The sequence below is a fragment of the Pseudophryne corroboree genome, chromosome 6, assembly GCF_028390025.1.
Source record: "Pseudophryne corroboree isolate aPseCor3 chromosome 6, aPseCor3.hap2, whole genome shotgun sequence".
NCBI lineage: Eukaryota > Metazoa > Chordata > Amphibia > Anura > Myobatrachidae > Pseudophryne > Pseudophryne corroboree.
In genome coordinates, this window is record NC_086449.1 from 89,135,419 (window position 1) to 89,160,761 (window position 25,343).

General features: G+C 45.1%; 1 protein-coding gene across 3 annotated transcripts in view; it reads left to right on the forward strand.

Annotated features, from left to right (window-relative positions):
- The first annotated feature begins 6,445 nt into the window (after positions 1-6,445).
- ZGLP1 (zinc finger GATA like protein 1) overlaps positions 6,446-25,343 on the forward strand; it is a 117,866-nt gene continuing 98,968 nt past the window's right edge. Inside the window, exon 1 of one of the 3 annotated variants that reach the window (XM_063930201.1) lies at positions 6,446-7,043. In XM_063930201.1, the coding sequence (XP_063786271.1) occupies positions 6,739-7,043 (305 nt within the window). In that variant the 5' untranslated portion in view covers positions 6,446-6,738. The remainder of the gene's footprint in view (positions 7,044-25,343) is intronic. The other 2 variants (XM_063930203.1, XM_063930202.1) reach the window with 2 other exon arrangements.

Below are 25,343 nucleotides of genomic sequence, written 5' to 3' on the forward strand. Positions count from 1 at the left end.
TGGCTTCCAAAACTGCCTCCCTGTCAGAGGGAGACGTCTGTAAAGCCGACTTTAGGAAAACGGCGAGGGGGAGACGTCTCGAATTCCAATTTGTACCCCGGAGATATCACCTGAAGGATCCTGGGGTCTACTTGCAAGTGAGCCCACTGCGCGCTGAAATTCATTGAGACGGGCCCCCACCGTGCCTGATTCTGCTTGTAAAGCCCCAGCGTCATACTGAGGGCTTGGCAGAGGCGGAAGAGGGCTTCTGTTCCTGGGAACTGGCTGATTTCTGCAGCCTATTTTCCTCTCCCTCTGTCACGGGGCAGAAAAGAGGAAACTTTTTGCCCGCTTGCCCACGAAAGGACTGCGCCTGATAATACGGCGTCTTCTTATGTTGAGAGGCGACCTGGGGTACAAACGTGGATTTCCCAGCTGTTGCCGTGGCCACCAGGTCTGAAAGACAGACCCCAAATAACTCCTCCCCTTAAGGTAATACTTCCAAATGCCGTTTGGAATCCGCATCACCTGACCACTGTCGTGTCCATAACCCTCTACTGGCAGAAATGGACAACGCACTTAGACTTGATGCCAGTCGGCAAATATTCCGCTGTGCATCACGCATATATAGAAATGCATCTTTTAAATGCTCTATAGGCAATAATATACTGTCCCTATCTAGGGTATCAATATTTTCAGTCAGGGAATCCGACCACGCCAACCCAGCACTGCACATCCAGGCTGAGGCGATTGCTGGTCGCAGTATAACACCAGTATGTGTGTAAATACATTTTAGGATACCCTCCAGCTTTCTATCAGCAGGATCCTTAAGGGCGGCCATCTCAGGAGAGGGTAGAGCCCTTGTTCTTAAAAACGTGTGAGCGCTTTATCCACCCTAGGGGGTGTTTCCCAACGCACCCTAACCTCTGGCGGGAAAGGATATAATGCCAATAACATTTTAGAAATTATCAGTTGTTATCGGGGGAAACCCACGCTTCATCACACACCTCATTTAATTTCTCAGATTCAGGAAAACTACAGGTAGTTTTTCCTCACCGAACATAATACCCCTTTTTGGTGGTACTCGTATTATCAGAAATGTGTAAAACATTTTTCATTGCCTCAATCATGTAACGTGTGGCCCTACTGGAAGTCACATTTGTCTCTTCACCGTCGACACTGGAGTCAGTATCCGTGTCGGCGTCTATATCTGCCATCTGAGGTAACGGGCGCTTTAGAGCCCCTGACGGCCTATGAGACGTCTGGACAGGCACAAGCTGAGTAGCCGGCTGTCTCATGTCAACCACTGTCTTTTATACAGAGCTGACACTGTCACGTAATTCCTTCCAACAGTTCATCCACTCAGGTGTCGACCCCCTAGGGGGTGACATCACTATTACAGGCAATCTGCTCCGTCTCCACATCATTTTTCTCCTCATACATGTCGACACAAACGTACCGACACACAGCACACACACAGGGAATGTTCTGATAGAGGACAGGACCCCACTAGCCCTTTGGGGAGACAGAGGGAGAGTATGCCAGCACACACCAGAGCGTTATATATATATATATATATATATATATATACAGGGATAACCTTATATAAGTGTTTTTCCCCTTATAGCTGCTGTATTTTTAATACTGCGTGTAATTAGTGCCCCCCTCTCTTTTTTTAACCCTTTCTGTAGTGTAGTGACTGCAGGGGAGAGCCAGGGAGCTTCCCTCCAACTGAGCTGTGAGAGAAAATGGCGCCAGTGTGCTGATGGGCTCCGCCCCCTTCTCGGCGGCCTTATCTCCCGTTTTTGTGTGTATTCTGGCAGGGGTAAATTCATCCATATAGCCCAGAAGCTATATGTGATGCATTTTTTTGCCATCCGAGGTGTTTCTATTGCGTCTCAGGGCGCCCCCCCCACAGCGCCCTGCACCCTCAGTGACCAGAGTGTGAAGTGTGCTGAGAGCAATGGCGCACAGCTTCAGTGCTGTGCGCTACCTTGTTGAAGACAGGACGTCTTCTGCCGCCGATTTTCCGGACCTCTTCTGTCTTCTGGCTCTGTAAGGGGGCCGGCGGCGCGGCTCTGGGACCCATCCATGGCTGGGCCTGTGATCGGTCCCTCTGGAGCTAATGTCCAGTAGCCTAAGAAGCCCAATCCACTCTGCACGCAGGTGAGTTCGCTTCTTCTCCCCTTAGTCCCTCGATGCAGTGAGCCTGTTGCCAGCAGGACTCACTGAAAATAAAAAACCTAACTTAAACTTTTTCACTAAGCAGCTCAGGAGAGCCACCTAGTGTGCACCCTTCTCGTTCGGGCACAAAAATCTAACTGAGGCTTGGAGGAGGGTCATAGGGGGAGGAGCCAGTGCACACCAGGTAGTCCTAAAGCTTTTACTTTTGTGCCCAGTCTCCTGCGGAGCCGCTATTCCCCATGGTCCTTACGGAGTCCCCAGCATCCACTAGGACGTCAGAGAAATATATATATATTATTATTATTTTTTTTTTACATAACTCCTAGTGGGGACTTATAAAACTTAGAGAGATGAAGTACCAGCAAATCAGCTTTTGCTTCAAGGTGTGTACACACGGTGAGATCCTTGCTATGCTCGATTTTGACTATGCGATTTCCTTTGAATTCCCCCAGATTTTGACTATCTGTGCTTAAGATTTTGTCTATGTACAATTTTGACTAAGTGCCAATTTTGACTATACTTTGTAATAGATAGTACACTAGATAGACTGTGCAGGCAAGTCAATTTTGACTATCTAGCCTTGCGATACCAACCCCTTAGGAGTGCGCATCGGGATCGAATCGGTATCACAAGCTGCCTAACACTTTGAGATTTGCACTAACTTTCCTTAAGATTTTGACTATATAGTCAAAATCTTTCAAATTTATCTCATCGTGTGTACACACCTTAACATTTCACAGACTGAAAAATTACAGGACCTGAATGCATACTTGCCTACCCTCCCAGAAGCTGTGGGAGGCTCCTGATGTTTTGGGTAGTCCCCCACAGCACCAGAAGGGTAGGTGACTCTCTCGAATCATCCCACCCGCTTCCTAGTGAAGCGGGCAGGATAAAAATAAAACAAATACTCTATCTGCAGCCTCCTACCCGCGGACCAGCAAATCACGATAATTTCCTCCTCTTGGGGACGGGTCCTAATTATATCACAATTTGGCTCCACCCCCAAAGTTTCCTGCTGCGTCTCCTCTCTGGGCTTCTTCCAGAGAGGAGACTTAAAAAGGTAGGCGAGTATGCCTGAATAGTTGGTACTTTCTCTCTTTCCAAGCATTGATAAATACCCCCTAGCGAAAAAAGCTGCTTCAGAGTTTTCAACAGCCCACTTCATGCAATGTGTATGCTAAGAACAGCATGCAGCTCCTCCACCAAAGACCAGCCCCAACTAAAGAAACAGTGGTAAGTAACCTTACCACTAACCTTATACCATAGATTTCATATATAATAAAAGATACTCCATGTTCTAAACCTTTTCCAGGTATGCATGGCATCTATAAGAACATGGATTCCAAAACTTACCAAACCTAACATTATTGATGAGCGAATATTCTTTGCTGTATAGCAGAGTTTCCCAAACATTGCCATTACAGTCCAGGTTATAAGGACAGCCATGTTTGAGTTCAGATAGTTAAATCAGATTGAGGTACTAATTAATCCACCTGTGCTCAAGCATGGTTATCTTTAAAACCTGGAGTATAAGGACAGAGTTTGGGAATCTCTGCTTTACATTACAGCTACTTGCCTGCATTCTTCCATCCCATAGCAAACTGCCTTAGCTCCAATATGGGTTGGAAGCACTATCATTTGATAGTAGATTGAATGATGGGGTCAGGGCCGGTTCTGGCGCTCGGAGCGCCCCGGGCGGCAATAGGGGGCATGGCTTCGTACAGGGGGCGTGGTCATTTACGCCCCCTGTACAGACTGAAATGATGTGCGGTGCGCGATGACGTCATCGCACACCGCACAGTAAAGGACCTCTCCACGAAGGGAAACTAGACGCGTACGCATCTAGTTTCCCTTCACAGCGGCAGCGGGGGGCACACAGCAGCAGCGGATCTTGCCCTGGTGCGGCGCCCTCCGGATGGCGGCGTCCCGGGCAAAAGTCCTGCTTGCCCGTGGCACGATCCGCTACTGGATGGGGTGACTGATACAAGGAATTTATACAATTAACATTTTTGGGGGGTCAAAACACCACATGAAATGAGACAGCAATGGATATACAGTAGCTAGGCTTACAATTATTCCTTTACACCAGGACACTTATGACCTCAAGACTGCTTTTCACCTGGTTTTAATCAGCCACAGAACCTGGGTAATTCATGGGTGCACCAGTTTAAACTGATAGTACGGCAAGCCTAGATATAGCACACCTATTGAGGCAAATTTTGCCACTTTAGTCGTTATTGGATAGGCTGATCATATTATCCCTTTAACCTGGGACACATGAATTACACAGGTTCTGTGGCTGCTTAAAACCAGGTGAAATGTAGGCTTGTAGTCAGCCAACCATAGAACCCGTGTAATTCATGAGTGTCCCAGGTTAAAGGGATAATATGGTCAGCCGATATTAGACTAACAAGGTAATCACTAGATTGCAATTTTGTAGTGAGAGTCTGTTCTAGTCTCTGGCATTTGGTGGCCCTGCACTGTGCGACTTGAGACAACTAACCTCATTTTGCCTCTTTATAACCAAAACCTAGCAGCAAATTATCAGGGGTGGTATTCATGTGACCGGCGGTCGGGAGACAGACAGTCACATGACCTTCACCAACATCCCGCCCCCTCACTATCCTGACGGTCAGCATGCCAACCGACAGGGACTATTTCCACTCGTGGGTGTCCACGACACCCATAGAGAGTGGGAATAGAACCTGTGGCGACCGCAAGTCACCACAGAGCCCGCAAGGAGCTTGCTGCACTCACCCCTCCCCGCTGGGATCTCAGCGTCGGTATGCTGGCCGGCGGTCTGGCCGCTAGTCATCCATACCACACCCAATCATCAGACATTGAGGAATCTACTGCAAGTAATTCAAGCCAAATGTTGATCATATATTGCTTATGTACATTTCCACCTATTATATTTTATTTATAAAAAGGTGCCACAAGTGTTTCATAGTTCAGTACATACGATGCATTAGAACAATACAGGGTACACAGAACTGAACATGAAAGGAAAATTAAAACAGAGCACAGGTCTCTTCCAGTGGTATACTACTAGGGGCAGGCAGCCGTTGGAAGAGATGAACAGTAATGAGCAAGAGGAGATGCGGGTATAGACAGTGATGGAGTAGGAAAGCAATGTAATTGAAGTGCAAGAGAAGAAGGCTTACAATCTACAGGGAGGGGAGACAGACTCCAGTGCCTGTGTTTCTCTTTTATGCTGTTTACAAATGCAAACCACCCACCAGGCTGTAAGATGTGTACCATCTGTGGTCCTGCAGAAACCCCCACTGGCTACTTACCTAATAGCCGTTTCCTTGTTTTCCCTCATAATTGGTATGGCTCCTCTTACAGGTGGCAGCAGCATTACAGCAACGCTGCAGACATGTAGCCAGGTGCTACTTGCTGCTAAAGAGTCGGGATCCAGGGGCCTGCATCAGAACTATGAGGAAGGGCCGTGGAGGAACCCCTTGGGGAGCCATAGTTACATCCACCTCCTATGTGCTTTCATATGACATGATGTTACACTTGTTAGCGCAGAGGTACTCTGTGGTACAGCCTGATAGCAACTGACTAGACCCGCAGCAGCAGCCAGCACAGTGTAAGGAGGAGGCCGCACACAGAGTCAACCTTCAGTTTTTTGCTAGATGAATTTAATGGCGCCCTCCAGGAGCCGATGCCCCTAGACAACCGTCTAATGGTAGAGCCGGCCCAGCAGACAGGTGACATGAGGCACAAGCAAGCAGAAAGTGGCCTGTTGGCAGGAAATAAGCGAGGCAGAGATGGCCAAGGCCTATTCAATTAGCAAACAGCCAACCATGTCTAGATAAGAATCTACACAACAAAATGTTTTCAAACAAACAGCCTTTTTCATGCTTGGCATATGGAGACATCTGCAGAAGGCAAAACCTTGGCCATGAACGTAATTGTGGGGCACAAACAGAATGGATTACATAAGTCACTGAATGGCACAGACCCTGGCCACAACCTTTCTTAGCCCTCACCAGCAATTTAGGATTCCTAAATCATCTCTTCTATACCATTTTACAGCTATGGGTTATCATATCTGGGCATGCCATGGAGAGACTACAGGTTTATAGGAGCCATGTTACTAGTCCCTGTCCTGATTCAGCAAACAAAAAGAAAGAAAATCAATTCTCCATGGTTGTCTTTATAACATGTGGTGCATGTGGAGGGAAGGGGGGGGGGGGGGGGGTTAGGTATTCACACTGGTGTTTCTATTCTATAAATCACTGGTAATGCCTTCTAGCCCATTAACCTTTCAGCTGCTGGCCACAACCAAAATAAATGCAATATTCCAATTGCACAGCTCTGCACTAAGATCAGCTGAAGGGTTAGTGAAAGCTTGAAGTATGTCTCCCAGCACAGGGTCTGGGAAATCAGTTTAGCAAAGAGATCTCCTGGAGTGAAGTGTTGCAGCTTTTTGCAAAATCTTATAGATGATCTATTAACTGAGAAGGATCATTCGTAATCTCCTATGGATTCAGGCAACCGGATGGTGTGTCTATTAAATAACTGACTTTATCATTAACATATCTTATAATTTACTGATCTGGTGACATGGAAGAGCTGCTGTTTACCGATGGCGTCTATCCGGATTTTTCTCTCCTAAAAGAAGTTCTTTACCCGCTTTATTTCGAATCAGAGCCTTGCAATGCAGAAAAAGAGTGGAACGAATGGATAAGAGAGGCGCAGTACCGCGAAGAACCACAGTGTGCCGCTGCTGAGCTGAGACAATCGGGTATCTCGGATTGTGGCTCCAATGATCTTGCTGCCGGTGAGGCACGGAACTCTACAGCTGCGGGGACTAGGCTGCAATGCCGCAGAAGGTCCAGTAGAGGGGGCAAGAAACGCAGCAGTAACAGGTATGCAGGGGAGATACCAGGTACATGTAGAGTGGTTTTGGTAATTAGGGAGCTATAGTATCGAGTAGGCTGCTTGCTGTCAGTGTGGAGGGCAGTTATTAATATAAAAGGGCAGTGTAATGTAATAGTAGGCCACACAGGGTAATGATGTTGTTGATATTAAAAGAATGGATAGAAATTGCAGATGGCAAAATAAGAAGTCTTACATTCCATGCTAAAATGATGGGAGTACCGGCTGCTACCCAACTGCTCTCCAGTTTACTGCCATGTAGTGTACTGATATAATTCGGCACATAAACACCAGCGTGTCTATATATGTGTAGTACATGTACTAGTGTGTGTATATCTATCTATAAATATCACACACACTCTAGTGTATTACTAATACAACACAATCCTTTATATCACTGTGATCCCAAACACTACTGTTCTGTGTACAAGCAACACAAATGCAGCACACCCAGGCACACTTGTCTTGTTATAATATATCTGCCCTTTTGTGTTTGTGTGTCTATATTGTATGGGGGTTTGTTACTCCCTTGTGATATCCTTGTGATGTTGTTACACTTTCACTGACTCTTGTGATGCAACAATATTGAATGTAAAACAAGTCTGATATTGTATCCAATAAATATGGCAGGTGCAGGATTGGAAACCCCTTTGCTTAGTATAGCTATCCATAAGACTTGATATTTATTATTATTATTATTATCATTATTATTAATAATTATGTTTATTGTTGATCTTTATTACTGCAATATAGTACCCTGTATTAGTGTGTGAGATGTTGTTACATTGTTTCATGTGTTGCACTGGCCCCCTTGCTGTAGTGTGTCTCTGTGTGTGATGATGTAAGTGGTGCTGTCCGTGTGTGTGTCTCTCATATTGTTACATTGTCTCCCATGTTGCATATTGTATATTATTGTATATTAGTGTGTCTCAGGTGCTGTTATATACACTTTGTGTGTGTGATTGCTGCTGGAGTTTGCAGCAGACATGTTACATACTGATAATAACGCTATAATGAGCGAGGGCCGCTCTGTGCCCGGGACAGCCCAGCGCTAATATTCCCGCTTTTATTTCCCGCTCGAATACTCGAGTCCTTGTATCAGTGTCTTTTCATGCTGTGTAACTATGCATACTGTATTACTGTATAATACTGACCAGTGTGCATGCATACCGTATAATAGTGACTTGTGTGCATGCATGATGTCCTGCATTAGCTGTCGGGATTATGAATACTAGTGTGTGAGTTGGAGCAATGATATATTTTATATATAAAATATATAGAAACTGTTTGTGCAGTCCTCCTACACACATACATAAACACATGACCTATGTCCTACTCCTGGGGCTTGTGCATAGTGTGTATATCTGACTACTGTGGTGATTATGCTGCAGGGTCTCCAGGCATGAGGATAATAATTAGACAATTTATAGGTTGAAGGTCAGACTATGGGCTACACTGTATCATGTTAGCTTTAATGTGCCCCGTGTTATGAACCTTTTGCCCATGAGCTATTAGAAGACAAGCAGTGTGCATGATTCACAGACACATGGAACGTGTGGCCACTGGCCATGACCTTTCTCCTCAGGGTTTGAGCCCGAGCCTTGGTTGGTGTTCTGCCCACATTCCATGTTGTGTTCCATAATGTAGTGTTTGAATAACAACAGATTTTCTTTAAACAATGTTTAGTTATTTGTCAATTTGGAAAAAATAAAATCCATACTGAAGCTATGCAAAAAGAAAAATGGCCATATTTACAGTATGTATGTGTGCCTACAGTTTAGTTATGTCTGTATATACATGGGAAATTAATATGCTATACATTGGTTTCTGCATGACTTAGAATATGATGGTGAAATACAATAGCATGCCTAGGTTAATAGGGAGAGCAATTGTATACTGTGGGTGGCGTTATAATGAATATCTTTGAATATTTGTATGTTCCATCTGATCCAAATGGTGTCTTGGTGCACTTTATAAGGTAAGTTTGGTACACAATCCTAGACTAATTAGCTGTTACTGGCTATGACATACGTCAACCACTTAGAACAGGTGAATATAATATATCTGACGACAAAAGGTCAGGCTTGAAGCAGCAATTGCCTGTCATAAATTGTTTCTCTTTTTAACCATGAAACCAACAAGGGGCCAATTAAATTAAATGTTATAGAAGAGAACGTTGGATGAACTTGTGTATGTTTTTGTCCAAACATAAGCACCACACTCAAATGTTATTTTTCTGTAACTGAAAATACATGTACATTATTTCTATTTAAATATTAAAGAGGGGGGGGGGGGAGGGGGGAGTATATTTATTAAAGCTTGACAAGACATAAAATTTTGAGAGATAAAGTGCCAGACAACCAGCTCTTAACTGTAATTTTGAAAAATCAGCCTGTAAAATGTAAAGGCCCATATAGACGGGCCGACGTGGGAGAGATGTGTGCTGAGCGAACCGCTCAGCACACATCTCCCCCCCCCCCCCCCCCCGCTCAGCACAGCGCAATGTGTGCTGAGCGTGGGGGGTGGGTGGGGGGGGTGCTCATTTCACCCAGCAGGTGAAGTGAGCGACCTGCTAGATTGGCCTGCACGGCAGGCCAATCTAGCACCAGCTATAGCGATGCGCGGGGCTGCGCATCGCTATCGCTGTAGGGGGTACACACGGAGCGATCATGCTTAAATTCTAAGCAATCTAGTCAGATTGCTTAGAATATCGCTCCGTAAGTACCCCTCTTAAGGCAGAAGTTGATTGTCTGGTACCTTATCAAAATTTTCTCTCTCTCTGAGCTTTGATAAATACCCCCTTAGGGGGCTATTTGTCAAAGTTTTTTTTTTTTTAATTATGTGAAAAATGCAGTTTCTGCATAATTCTATGTATTCCTGCTTTATACTAATAGCCTAATGCAGGAGATTCCATCTGGAACCTTGTGCTCTTAACAACTATTTCTGTTTCACCATTTCCAGTTTGCAATACTTCATTGCATCTTTCTCTGACTTTGCTCCCTTTCCCAGTGCCTTTTCCTGTCCTCCTTCCTCTAATCTCTCATCCTCTTCTCTAATCTCACCAACTCCTGCGCCTACCCCACACTCTCTACTTCTCACTACCTCAGCCCACCACTGCATACCAGTGTACCTGTTATACTAACCTCATCTTCCCCTACTATTCTTCAATCCCTCCCTTGCTCCTGTACCCTCTGGAATCAATGTATGTTTGTAACAATCTGGTTCCCATCCATGATCACTTTATTTCCAGCTCTCTTAACCTCCTCATTGAATCCTGTCTCATTCCAACTGACACCACATCTCCTGCTGCTCTCTCATGGGTCAATCTTTCTCCCATATTCCACAACCGGATGACCGGCAATTTTGTGGCATGGAAATCCTTCTCCCAGCTGTCCTTCCAATTCCTGTCCCCCAGAAATTTCTTTGGCTTTATCCATCAAGGTCCACTCCTGTGAACCCGTTCTTTCTCCATCAAGGTCCACTGCTGTGAACCTCTTCACTTATTCACTTTCTTGTGGTGCCCCTTTACTACCCCACTGAGTTCCTTAGTAACTTTACTGCATGGTTCCCCCACTTTCTCTGCTTTGACTTTCCTTCCATCTTCTTATGTGACTTTAACATCCCCTTTGAAAATCCTGGCAAATACTGTGAACGACCACCAAACTCCAGTCCATTCTTCTGGGTTTTTTTGGTCTCACCCAGTTTTTCCACATTACTGGATATGACCAGGCTCTGTCTGTTAACAACCCCACCCTTACCTCTGCCTTGGACTCTGCTGTCCTAGCTGTCAGTCATGGTCTCCGCTAGTCAGTACCCTAACCTTGGCACTTTTCCCCTTAAACCCATTTCTTCACACCTCCACTGCTTCATTTCTCCATATGCCAGGTCCTGACTCGCTCATGTCTTCAGTCTGTGAAGAGACATTTAGGGTCAAGAGAGTGTGTTTAGATAGTGGGTGTGATGAGAGCATGCTCTTCAATTACAACCTTTTTTTCCATGTGCATCCAAAATCCTTGAGATAAATATTTATGGCTGCCTCACCTTTTGCCAGCAAGAGGGGACTGGTACTGTTACATACTGGAATTGCAATCCATGGCTCCCCTCTTCCTTGTTACCATATAGGATCACCCTTTCAAAGAGTACTCAGCAATTTTCAATGCCAGAGTACAAGGTTCTTCCTTGTTCTTATCCTCCCAACCTTCCCAGTGTTCTGTGCTTCTGAGTTATTCAGACCTCAGCAAGTAGGGCTATCGGTTTGTTTGGTACCATGTTTTGTGCGTCTTACCACGGGATAGCTTTAAGGGTCAAAACTTGTGGATTCTGTACAATCCACACTTATTTTCAGGGTACCCTTGTGAAAACCAGAGTGTTTGCTATACCCCTTTTCCACTGCCGCTGAAACACAGGTTAATTCCCTGTTAACCCGAGAGCAACTCACTGGAAAAGGGTTAACCCAGCTAGCTTGCAGTGTGGGGTCGGGAAGCACCTGGGTCACAGTCCAGTGTAAACGGGTAAGCTGGGTCGATGCAAACCGGGACACATTTACAGCATGGGGAGAGCCGGCGCTAGGAGTTTATCTCATCTCCAAATGCCAGGGCTGCTCACGTTTCCAGTGACGTAGCAGACCAAGCAATAAGCCGGTTTCAGCCACCACACTGAAAGAGATCTCAGCTGGGTCGCACTCAGGTTCGACCAATATACAAAATCCCGGGTACAACCCGGCATTTTAGTGTAAAAAGGGTGTTAGACTTTGTCTCTTTATTCTGCAAGCACAAGTAGTGGAAACAGGGATTTCACCGCCTCCAGTTCTCTGTGATGACAATTGCTGTTTAAATATAAGTTAATGTCATTAATCGAGAGAGATTGAGGCAGTCGGGGTTCCAGGCTTAAGAGGGCATTCCATTATTAGTACTCAAGTCGGCCGACTGACTGACACAAGTCATCCGTCGCAGCTCCTACCAAGAGGACAGGAAATTGTCTGCTTCAATATCTGCTGCAATCCCCCCATTTCCAATTGCAGTGGTGTCCCCCATAGGTTTATATGGGGGATGCAATGCTGTGAGATTTACAGGCTCCCACCGCTAACGGCATCTAACGATGGCATTAGCCAATTGTAACCCATGGGATACACACTGTAGAATTAGCAGGCAGAGGGTTCCCCCTGAACTCTACCTGGCAATGGCTGCCGCACATTGTGGTTGGTGGGTCCGCAATTGCACAGGAGCCCTGGAAGCTCACTAAGCACATCGCTGAGACAGGGACTCCTTTTGTGGGCCAGTACCCAAAAAACAGGTCTGTCCTGTGAAAATTGGGGCAGTTGGGAGGTATGATATACCTCCCAATAGTCTGCGTTTTGTAATTGCCAAATGACAGACCCCAAAATAAGTGTAATTGTGTTGGCAAGTAGAGAATGTGCCATGTCTGATGCCATTCTCCTCTTCTGAATCCAACAATGTAAGTGCATCTACAGTAGGTTTGAGTAACACCTCTTCACTGCAGTACTGCTAGGTATTCTTGTGGTACATGTCATACCCCCACATACACATATTTTTTGGAAGTTGGGAGAGTAGCCGGTATGATATATTCAGTGTTATTTGGAACTACCAGTAGCCAATGGAGGGGACGGATGAGCTTCTATCCATTCAAATGATGCGTGATTTTCTTGTTATCGCTCATTACTATTCTTAAATGGTGCTCTGACCAATCATCTACTATCTGTCGTGTTTGAAAAAAGAGACAGCTGATTGGTTGGAGCACCATTTAAGACCAGTAATAAAAATATCACTCTTTGTTAAATCTGCCCCAGAACTTACACATCAGATGTAACATTCAGCACATTTGTAGATCAGCAAAACTGAATGCATATGTGTCATAAAAAATAATAAAATGTGAATGATGTCACCAGGTACTGGATTTTATTTTTACTTCAACTTGCAACTTTATTCCGTTAACCTGATGAGTTTAAGCAGTTGTGTACTGCAATCCTCCATATAAGAGGACCATTAATACCTCCTGGCGTTAACAGGACTTGTCACATTTTTGTACCTTTATACACACATTCTAGATGCCTCTATTAGCTGTTCCTTTTTAAGCTATTTCTTGGCAAGGAATAAAGAATTTCAGATATAAGGAAAAGGCAAACAACTTAGAGTTGTTTTCAATACAGAACAGCTGTTTTTAAATGTATTTGATTTGTTATTTTCAGAAAATTAAATGTCAAGGATACTGTAATCATAAAAAATACAGGATTACACAACTCCAAAACATAAAAAGATATGGAACAAATAATTTTTAAATGACCTTGTATATTTTTACAAAAGATAAACTAACATTACTTAAGGGCCCTACACACGTAAAGTTCTAACTGAACGATATGAACATTCTCATTCATATCATTCAGTCTGTAGGCACCAATGATGAACGATGCGCGGCTCCACGCTCATTCATCGTTGGTGCCTGGTCGTTCATACCTGTAAGCCAATATGTAGAATCTCGTCCATATTAGCATACAGGGCTATGGAGCCGGGTGACGGGGGGAGTGAAGAAACTTCACTCCCCCCGACACCCCTTCCCCCACGCCGCAGGGTCGTCCGACGGCTGTATCAGCCGTCAGGCAGCTTGGCAGCACCTCGCCAGTTGTGTAGGGCCCATTGGTGGCAGGCATCTCCTCCCGAATCTCTCGATTATTTTGTTGTAGATCCCCATCTACGGTGAGTTTTGCGGTAAATTAAAAAAAAAACACACAAACTCGGGTGGGGGGAGGATCTATTAAAGCTTATCAAGAGATAAAATTGTGAGAGATAAAGTACTAGCCAATCAGCTTTTGCCTTATATTTTACAGGCAGTGTTTGAAAAATGACAATTAGGAGTTGATTGGTTGGTACTTTATCATTCAATATTTTATCTGTCTCTAAGCTTTGATAAATACCCACCTTAATGCAAAGATAGAGCTGAATTATCAAGTAAAAGTTTCCTTTATTTTCCTTACGTGACATGGAATGGCTCATGTGCATTATATAAAGGCAAATATCTGAGGTAGTTCTGATTGTGGGAAAATATTATTGGGCATATTTCTCAATGTAAATAGTATATGGTATAGTATATAGTATATGTCCTATACCACAACAAGGGGGATCAGTACTAAATGCCGCCGGTCGGAATCCCGGCGGTCGAAATACCGACGCCGGAATCCCGACCACACAATCCCGACAGGGGTGGCGAGCGGAACGCAGCCCCTTGCGGGCTCGCTTCGCTCGCCACGCTGCGGGCACCCACGGAGGGAGAATATGTCGGGATTGTGGCGGTCGGGATTCCGGCGTCGGTATTTCGACTGCCGGGATTCCGGCCGGCGGCATTTTGACCGCATCCCCAACAAGGTACTGTAGACTATAGCAGTGTTAGCAGCAGTGGTGTATCTATAATGGTTGCAGTACACACGGGATCCTGGTTTCGCCCCCCTGTACCCATTTTTTTCAATAATTACCTCTCCAGAGTCCAGCAGCATGGCACAAATCACTGGTAAAATGGTGTGATGGACATTTTCCTGGCATTTTGCACATGCACTGTAGGAAAATTTGCCAGTAAAATGATCGCCACTCAATTTCTCAGAGACCTGCGCACCACTGATAGCAGGGAGCCGCCGGGAGAGTGCGGCTGAACCTCCTTCTGAGTCCTTCACCATTGCAGCGGCAGGTAGCTCTCGGACAGTATCTTGCAGGATTTAACTATCCAGCAAAGCTGACTGTGTACTGAGGAGCTCCTTGGTGGCCACTGTTAAGGAACAGTTGAGGCACCGAAAATGAGGGGTTACACTAGTGGCCGATTCTAGGAAACTGTATGTGGGGGCCCCAGAACACCACCCCTGTCGCACACCTTATAATCCAGCATTGGCGCACAGAGTCAATTTTACAGGTCAGGGTGAACATTGTCTTCAGCCAGGTGTTTTCTACTCTTATACTCAAGTGCCCCCAACAGGTTATGTTTTCAGGATTTCTGGCTGTGAAAACGAAAGGATATTTACTGACTCAGATTAAAGAAATCAAGAAAACAAAACCTCTAAGTTGTCCATACATGGGAGATCCAGCAACCTCATCTGTGTGCATTCTGTGTGAGTGACTGGATAACTTGTATTCCAGAGAGTGTTCTCCTTTAATGACGACACACACTGGCACCTGGCAGACTGTGGTTATTTGATGTCTGGGCATCCTAACACTAATATCTGATTTATGATTGTGGTTCTCAGATATTACTCAAACATAACAATAATCATGAAAATAAAGGAATTGCACTTCCATTGTCCAGTCCCCTCCTAGGGGGTATATTTACTAAGATTCGTAATTGTTGGGATTTGGTGGGAGATTAAACACGAATGACATCGGTAGTGTGAATTTGCAACTTTTTGTTTTTTTTATGTGCCGTTTACTATGCTGTCGTATTCTGCATTTTCGTATTTTCCGATGTCCATGTCATTCGTAATGTCGGGCAGTGTTTTACGGGAGTGATTAGTAAAACAATGCCTGACAAAACACAATGAATCCCGGCCGGATCTGTGAGATCCATGCAGGGCTTCATTGTGTATATTATGAGAAGTGAAGAGTTAAAAATCCCCCAAAAAAATTGCGTGGAGTAACCCTCCTCCTAAGCATAACCAGCCTTGGGCTCTTTGAGCCGGTCCTGGTTGTAAAAAGACAGGGGGGAAAATGACTGGGGTCCCCCCATATTTAAACAACCAGCACCAGGCTCTGCGCCTGGTCCTGGTGCAAAAAATACGGGGGACAAGAAACTTAAGGGTCCCCCGTATTTTTAACACCAGCACCGGGCTCTACTAGTCAGAGAGATAATGCCATAGCCGGGAGACACTTTTATATTGTTCCCTGCGGCCCTGCCATTAAATCCCCAACTAGTCACCCCTGGCTGAGGTACCCTGGAGGAGTGGGGACCCCTTAAATCAAGGGGTCCCCCCCAGCCACCCAAGGACCTGGGGTGAAGCCCGAGGCTGACCGCCCCCCCCCTCCCCAATCTGTGGCAGTGGATGGGAAGCTGATGTGTAAAAAAAACACCACGTTTTTTGTAGCAGAACTACAAGTCCCAGCAAGCCTTCCCTGCAAGCTGGTACTTGGAGAACCACAAGTACCAGCATGTGGGGAAAAATGGGCCCGCTGGTACCTGTAGTTCTACTACAAAAAATACCCAAATAAAAACAAAACACACACACCGTGAAAGTACAACTTTAATGTACATACATGCACACTTACATACATACTTACCTATGTTGACACGGACCCCCTTGGTCCTCTTCTCCAGTAGAATCCATGGGGTACTGGTAAATAAAATATATACTTACAAACAATCCTGTGTAGATCGGTCCTCTTCTTTCTAGTTGTAATCCACGTACTTGTTAAAAGAAAAAAACGAAATACCCGGTCCACGCACTGAAAGGGGTCCCATGTTTACACGTGGAACTCCTTTCCCCAACTGGCGGGACCCCACGTGACTCCTGTCAAAGAGGGTCCCGCCAGCCAATCAGGGAGCGCCACGTCATGGCACTCTCCTGATTGGCTGTGCGCTCCTGCCCTGTCAATCAGGAGGAGCACACTGGTTACAATGTAGCGTAGCGGCGCTCCATTATAACCAATGGTGGGAACTTTGCGGTCTGCGGTTAACCGCAAGTTAATTGGGGTCACCCACAAGAGTGACCCCAATTAACTCACGGTTAACCGCAGACCGCAAAATTCCCACCATTGGTTATAATGGAGTGCCGCTACGCTATATTGTAACCAATGTGCTCCTCCTGATTGGCTGTGCTCTCCTGCCCTGTCAGTCAGGAGAGTGCAATGATATGGCGCTCCCTGATTGGCTGGCGGGACCCTCTTTTACAGGAGTCATGGGGGATCCCGCCAGTCGGGGAAAGGAGTTCCACGTGTAAACATGGGACCCCTTTCAGTGCGTGGATCAGGTATTTCGTTTTTTTCTTTTAACAAGTACGTGGTGATAAAGCTAAATATTTATCTTATTTAAAACCCTTTAGGAGGCCTAAGAACACTGTACGCTATTGGCTTATGGAGTACCGTAAGGGTACGCACGTTGCGTAACAATCGCTTAGCCGTGGTCGAGACGCTCAAGCGTCACGTTCGCTCACGGCCAAGAGATCACAGGCAGGCACGCTATTGGCTGCCGACTAACGTAATGGTTCGCTATAGCGTAGCGGACGCTCGGGACCACGAGGAGATCACCAGCGGCGCAGACGCTCACAATGTTAAACCTTTATATCTAAACCATAAACAATGTAATATGCAGTAAAACCTTAGTGAAGAGATAGGGTGTAGATGCAACACAGTGTAACCTTATTAACTCAAAAGCTGTTTGAGCGTCACCGACGCTCTGTGAATACTTAACACTATAATAAATACACAACTACCGGGCTTAGGGTCTAACGCCTTATATGAATGTTATACTTGCAAAAAGAATAATACAATACAAGTCACACACTACAATATAACATAGACTAACTAACCGGGTAACTACACAGGAAATACAATACAATACTATTACGTTTAAGAGAATACGAGAGAAAGAGGAGAAGAGAGAGAGATATGGCCCATAATAACAAGAAAGACAATATGATTGCGGAGAAAACTTACGCACAAGGGGAACGATCGCATGCGCCTCTGGACATCCAGCTCCCGATTTTCAGCAATGAGAACCGTTGAAGAGTGAGCTGGATGTGATCGGCTTGTCTATTTATGCCCCACACACAATACAATTCAATGGTCCCTACAATCTCATTGTTCATTGGACACAGGAATTCCTCCTCGCATTATAACAAAAGGTCATAGGTTGATTCATACTGGTGGGCTGTGAGGATTTCCAACTGCTCAGGTGGGTGGGAAACTAGGTTTCCCGCCGCATGGATAAGTAAGTGCAAATAATAGTAAATGGACATAAACTTCTTATGTCCATAACTATTCGCACGAGCGATTAATCCGCTTCAAACCAACACCGGAATATTGCTAATTAAATACTCTTCCGATGGATACTAAACACCACTGTATTACTCCTGTCTGACCCTTCGTATCAAACAAAGAGGGATTTCTTTGTCCACGAACATGCTACATTAACTAAACTTTCAGAATCTATCAAAGGGACCATAATCTACAAAATACATTATATGGTGAAAATATGTAACGAAAGAGTCGCCCGCTAGACGCATACAATCTCTACCGTAAATGCGCATACCGTGCGCCTGCGGGTGCCCGCAACAGCGAGTATGCGCACGCACGGGAGAGCGCACGCACGCGCAGCAGGGACACATATGAGGTGCAAATATGGCAGTGTGCATCGTGATATTTTTCTGACTTTGACAGTCCACCCTTTGGCAGTCAACAATAACTGCCACTTCCTAAAACATTTCAAAACGAGAAAAATATATGTCAGGGGTTAATACATTTCCATGGTTGGGTAGGGGAGGAGAGGAGAAGGTAGGAAAAGGGTATGACCTAATGAGATAGCAGAAGCATGTGTGTATGAATCCGTGTTTGGGGGTCATGTATCATCGTGCCGTACGTGTTTTAAATCAAGCTTCGAGGTATTGCGAAGTATACATTTGAATTCCTTCTTATCCCGCGGTACGGGTCTGTGGATGGGCTGTCAAACTTTACCGAGCTCTTTTCGGCTGTGGTTGTAACAAAATGGGGAGCACATTTTAGTTGATGATACATGAATGGGGGAATATGTGATTGCTGATATCTGTGCCTGCATTCCCTATCGACTATGTGTGTAATTACCTGGAGGTTGTAGAGATGAAGAAAAGACATAATTACGGTAAATGCAGTGGTATTCTATGTCAGGTAAATGAACATTTGTCGGTTGAAGTCTTGTTCGGTGTCTGTTGAATGCAGTCTTCTTTGTGCTTTTGCCAAAAGGCGTGTGGGCAAAAAGCTTTGTCAATGTCCATAGACTTACAAAAGTGTTGGGCTAGCGTAATTTTAAAATTTCTAGGGAAACTGGGGGTCTATGGCAAAGTTCATCAAATATCTGTGTATAAGGTTGTCAAAACTTCTTCTTTAATCCATCAGTTGTCTGTATACAGGATCATCAAATTCCTCGTCCAAGTGGGTCTTTTTACCTTGGAGAAAACTGAAAAACAGGTGAAAGAAACGGACCGTAGAAATCGCATTTTCATCACATCATTGTTTCTACATTTGGGTCATAAATCAAATCCATTGGAATTACAATTTCCTCACTCCTTAAACTCATCACCCTGGTACTTCGTTTACACTTCGTTAAAGCCTGACCGCATCTAAATATCAAGCCAATCGTTATGATAACACCTAAGATACATAGGAGAAACTTCCCAACATCCATTATGACTCCTTGAGCCCATTCTCCTAAACCAGAGAACCAATTTCGCGGGTTCAACCATGACACCCAACCAGTCAGCTCATTACTCACAGCAGCAAGGGTGAGATTGTGTCTCCTGCGAAATTCCCACTTCAATTGGAGAATATCGTCCATCTTTTGGTCTATGACCTCGACCGGGTCCTCGGTACTATTTGTAATATATGTGCAACATTTCACGCCGTACTGCGTTGCCAGTGTGACACAATATCCACCTGTCACTGCCGTGAGATAATTGAGAATCATTCTATGCTGAACCAGTTCTGTTTTATAAGCTTGAAGTTCTCTTCCAGTATACCTAAACGTGTCATCATACATTTCTGTGATATTGTCTAACAAATTTGCGAGCGCAGATATGTATTTATAATTCAACACTCCTCTGGCGGTGCGAGTGATGTCTAACGCGATTAGAAACTGAATCCCGGTGGATTCATGGATCATGTCAGAGGCCGGATGCTCTGTTCTTTCTATCAGGTGCCGTTTAACTACGTGCTCGTAATGGGTGTGAGTATAAGGAGCTTGGGCAACACGGTGTATATCTTTCATTTTGGCATGTGATACAGTCATTACTTCAGGCAATACTTTTCCAATATAACACAATCCTTCAGAGTTTGGGGCAAGCCACTTATACGCCTTCCTCCCGCATATGAAATATGCATCATCGGGGAGAACATATGGGACGGAGTAGGACATAACCATATTACACATCTTCCATGTGAAATCTCCTAACCCTAATTCTCCCATCTGTCTAGTACACGTATCAGCTTGTACGATATGTGCACAGTATCCTGGTGATACCTCTCCAACTCTCGTAATCCTATTTCCTAGGGTATACCTATATCGGAAAGATTTTCCTCTACTGGCTATGTGGCGTATAAGCTCTGTATCTGTCGGCATTCTATCTGCTCTATATGAAAAGGTCATGGTTTGGTTACTCCATGACACTTCCCAATTTCCCGGCTTTCGGGGATTGGAAATGTTAAAACATATGAGGGATCTATCCACATGATATTGGTGGAGCTTCAAACTAGGAGGACTGGAGATATTAAACCTCTTGTCCACCGGCCTCCCACCACTTAGCTCAAGTACCTCCCCTATCGTTAAAGGAAATGGTACTAGTCCTGATTTGCTATGACCTTGAGGTACTTGAGAGCATACCCAACAATCTGTTTGATTTAACACACTACCCACTAAGGAGTGATAGTCACTCAAGGGATGCCGGTCCATGTGGATATTAACACTGGATTGGCATTTCTTGATGCACCCATCCTCAACCACATTGTCACAGAGCCTACAGATACAGTTTTCCTCAGCTAACAATCCTTCACAATTCCTTCTATGGTCAATGCTATCGGATCGTTTTCTGATACTCGCCTTTGCTTGTTGATTATGTTGTTCTTGGAAAACTACGCCTCCATCTCTGTCATCAGAACCCATTCCAGAACCTCTCTCGAACTCCATGGTACTCTCGCCGGAACAGACTGCTCTGGTCAACATCATGGTCAACAGGAAAATCCGGATCACAGTCTCTTGAGGCAAGTCCATCTTAGGAGGAAACGAAGAAGAATGAGAAGGGGGAAAAAATAATTTGAGGGAGAGGGGATGGGAAGTGGAGAAAAACAATAAAAGGGAAACGGGGATCGACAACTGCTTTTGATCTTGTGATTCTCGATGCTCAGGTGCCGCCTCAGTCCTCCTGGAACAGACACTCCAGTGATACAACTTCCTCTACCGTCTGTTCCTTATCACGGGACCTCTCTGGATCAGCAACCTTCTTACATTGGGACGAATGAACCCAAGTCTCTCTCTCTGCAACTTTCAATGCTGTAGTGCTAGTCAATAAGACTTGGTATGGTCCTTCCCATCTGTCAATAAGGCAACCTGAGCGTAGAAAATTCCGTATCATTACATAATCCCCAGGTTCAATGTCATGACAATTACTATCTGGTAAATCAGGAATCACCAACTTCAAATTATCATTTTGATTCCCTAGCTGTTTACTCATGTTAATCAAGTACTTTACAGTCACTTCATTGTTACACTTCAAATCATCCTGAGGGTTAATCATAACATGCGGTTGTCGACCAAACAAGATTTCAAAGGGAGACAGATTAAGAGGGGACCTGGGAGTGGTTCTGATGCTGTACAGTACAATGGGTAAAGCTTCTGGCCATGTCAATCCTGTCTCTGCCATAGCTTTGCTCAGTTTATTTTTAATAGTGCTGTTCACTCTTTCCACCTTCGCACTCGCCTGTGGACGGTATGGAGTGTGCAGCTTGCTATCAATTCCCATCAACTTACACATTCCTTGAAAGACATCACCTGTAAAATGGGTACCCCTGTCACTTTCAATTATTCTAGGGATACCATATCTACATACAAATTCCTGCACAATTTTCTTAGCAGTAAACATAGCGGTATTTGTGGCCGCAGGAAATGCTTCGACCCAATTTGAGAATACATCTATACCAACAAGTACATATTTCAAATTTCGACAAGGGGGTAATTGAATAAAGTCAATCTGTATTACCTGAAAAGGACCGCCTTTAGGTGGGATATGAGATGGTTCTGTTGGTATTGCCTTTCCGACATTCTTTCTCAAGCATGTAAGGCATGACATTGCTCTCTTACTTGCATGAGATGAAAATCCTGGGGCGCACCAATATGCTCTTACCAACTTGCACATCCCTTCCTTGCCCAGATGAGTCAGCCCGTGAGCTGCCTCAGCTAAACATGGAAGATATGCTCTGGGGGCCACCGGTTTACCTTGTCCATCCGTCCAGAGTCCTGAGGACTCCTGGCCATATCCCTTTGCCTTCCAGACTGCCTTTTCCTGTGTGGAACACAAATTTTGCATCTCACACAACTTCTGTGTGTTGATGGTATTAAATACCATCAGTTGTGTGGTGTCTGTCTGTCTGGGGGTCCCAGCTGCTAACTTAGCTGCTTCGTCTGCTCGGCTGTTACCAAGTGATACTGGGTCTTGGCTATATGTGTGTGCTTTACACTTGATAACAGCCACTCTGTCGGGTTCCTGTATCGCTGTTAGAAGCCTTTTGATGTGAGCTGCATGCGCTACCGGTGTACCAGCTGCCGTCATGAAATTTCTGAGGCGCCATAGGGCTCCGAAATCATGGACTACCCCGAATGCGTATCTAGAGTCGGTGTAGATATTGGCTGATTTGCCCTTAGCCAATTCACATGCTCTGGTTAGGGCGACCAGTTCAGCAACCTGGGCTGAGTGAGGTGGGCCTAGCTGTTCCGCTTCTATGGTGCCTTGGTCATCTACGACTGCGTATCCAGTACACAAGTCTCCCGAGTCTGACTGTCTGTGGCAACTACCGTCCGTGTAGAAAGTTAGATCTACATCTTCCAGTGGGTTGTCACTGATGTCAGGCCTTGCGGTAAAATTTTGGGTCAAATATTCCATACAATCATGTGTGTCCTCCTTTGTATTAAATTCTCCTTCCCCACCACTCTCACCCTCCACCCTTTGTGCCTGTCCAGGCACACCTGGGAGATATGTTGCAGGATTTAATGCACTGCATCTCCTTATGGTGATGTTTACGGGGGCCATTAGTGCCAATTCCCATCTTGTAAACCGCGCTGATGAGACGTGCCTGGTTTGGGCAGAATTTAGCAAGGCTGACACTGCATGTGGTGTATGAATTGTGAGGTTGTGACCTAGCACTACATCTTCGCTTTTCGTTACTAGCAATGCTATCGCAGCAACGCTTCGCAAGCATGTGGGGAGGGATCGCGCTACCGTGTCTAGCTGAGCGCTGTAGTATGCTACTGGCCTGCTGGCATCACCGTGCTTTTGGGTTAAGACGCCTGCCGCGCAACCAGCACTTTCTGTTCCGTACAGCTCAAAGGGTTTCCCATAGTCTGGCATACCTAATGCTGGTGCCTGCGTTAGGCACTGTTTAAGTCTCTCAAATGCCATCTCGGACTCGTCTGTGTGCGAAATCCGATCAGGTTTGTTTGAGGAGACCATCTCCTGCAAAGGTAATGCTAGAATGGAAAACCCTGGGATCCAGTTACGGCAATACCCACACATTCCTAAAAATGTTCTGATCTGTTGCTGGGTTTGTGGCAGAGTCATGTCTCTAATTGCTTGAATTCTATCAGCGGTCAGGTGTCTCAGTCCTTGTGTTAGACAGTGTCCCAAATATTTTACCTTAGTTTGGCATAATTGCAACTTGTCTTTGGAAACCTTGTGTCCTGTGTCTGAAAGATGAAACAGGAGCTGTTTCGTATCCTTCAGGGATGCTTCCAATGAATCAGAACACAGTAGTAGATCATCCACGTACTGTATTAATACTGATCCACTCTCTGGTTGGAAAGACTGTAAACAATCATGCAAAGCCTGGGAAAATATACTTGGACTGTCTATGAAACCTTGTGGTAATCGAGTCCATGTGTATTGGACTCCTCTGTATGTAAATGCAAACAAATATTGGCTGTCAGGGTGCAGAGGTACCGAAAAGAAAGCGGAGCAGAGGTCAATAACAGTGAAAAATTTCGCAGTGGGAGGGATTTGCATAAGGATGACAGCTGGATTTGGCACTACGGGGAACTGACTCTCAACTATTTTGTTAATACCCCTTAGATCCTGCACTAGCCGGTAACCCCTCCCCCCACTCTTTTTCACAGGGAAGATGGGACTATTGGCAGTGCTGGACGTTCTTACCAGAATGCCCTGTTGTAGCAAGCGCTCTATTACTGGGTAAACTCCTAACTCCACCTCTGGCTTCAGAGGGTACTGTGGGATTGTTGGAGCTATCCTACCATCTTTTACTTGCACAACTACTGGAGCTACGTTTGCCATCAATCCAGTGTCTTGTCCGTCTTTAGTCCAAAGTGACTCTGGTATCTGGGATGTCATTTCTTCTACTTGGGATGGAGTCCTATTTGTCATAATGGTATGTGACATTAATTTTGATGGGGAGTCTAACATGTCTCGCACTTCCTGAGCGTGATTCTCAGGTATGTCCAAGAATACCCCTTCAGGAGTACAATAAATGACGCACCCCATTTTACACAATAAGTCTCTTCCCAGGAGATTAGTTGGTGCCGATGCAGCCAGCAAAAAGGAATGCTTGGTATGTAAAGGCCCTATTGTAATCTCGGCTGGTTTGCTAACAGGGTAGTGCTGGACTACTCCCGTTACTCCCATGGCTGGAATTGTCTTACCAGTGGTTCTCATGCCCACTGTCGAATTTATCACTGATTTGGCCGCCCCTGTATCTACAAGAAAGTTTAATGATTTACCAGCTACATTGATTGCAATTTCGGGTTCACTTCCAAGATTTGCAATCAATTTTACTGGCTGCAGATTACAGGTATGGCCACACCCCTATTGGGTATGGTGACCTCCCTGAATCCCGCTGGCAGCAACTACTTGTGAAGGGGTTAAATGGGAACTGCCAGAGGTTTGCCAGTCTCTGTTCGGGGGGTATCTTTTTGTTTCCCCTGCATGTGGCTCATAATTTCGTTTCTGCGGACCCTGCTCCCAATGTCGTGTGTCATGTCGTTGTCTAGGGGGTTGATATGAGTTTTGTGAATTTTTCACTCTACAGTCTCGTGCCATGTGTCCCTGTCTATGACAAGAAAAACAAGTTACCACATTTGACTTACCCACAGGGTTTGGTGATTTATACAAAGGCTGCCTTGTTGTCAGGGCCTGTATACTTACGGCCATTAACTTATCACCTTGTGACTCCCTGTGTCGGGTGATATTCCGGTCGTGATCAATTGCAGCCTCTCTCAAAGTAGCCACCGACAGACTTCGCCAACATGGTTGCGTGGTCTGTACCCTTGTCTTTAATGTCTCTTTTAAACCATCCATTAGTACAGATACTGCTACTTCTCGATGGTTTATGTTTGTTTTA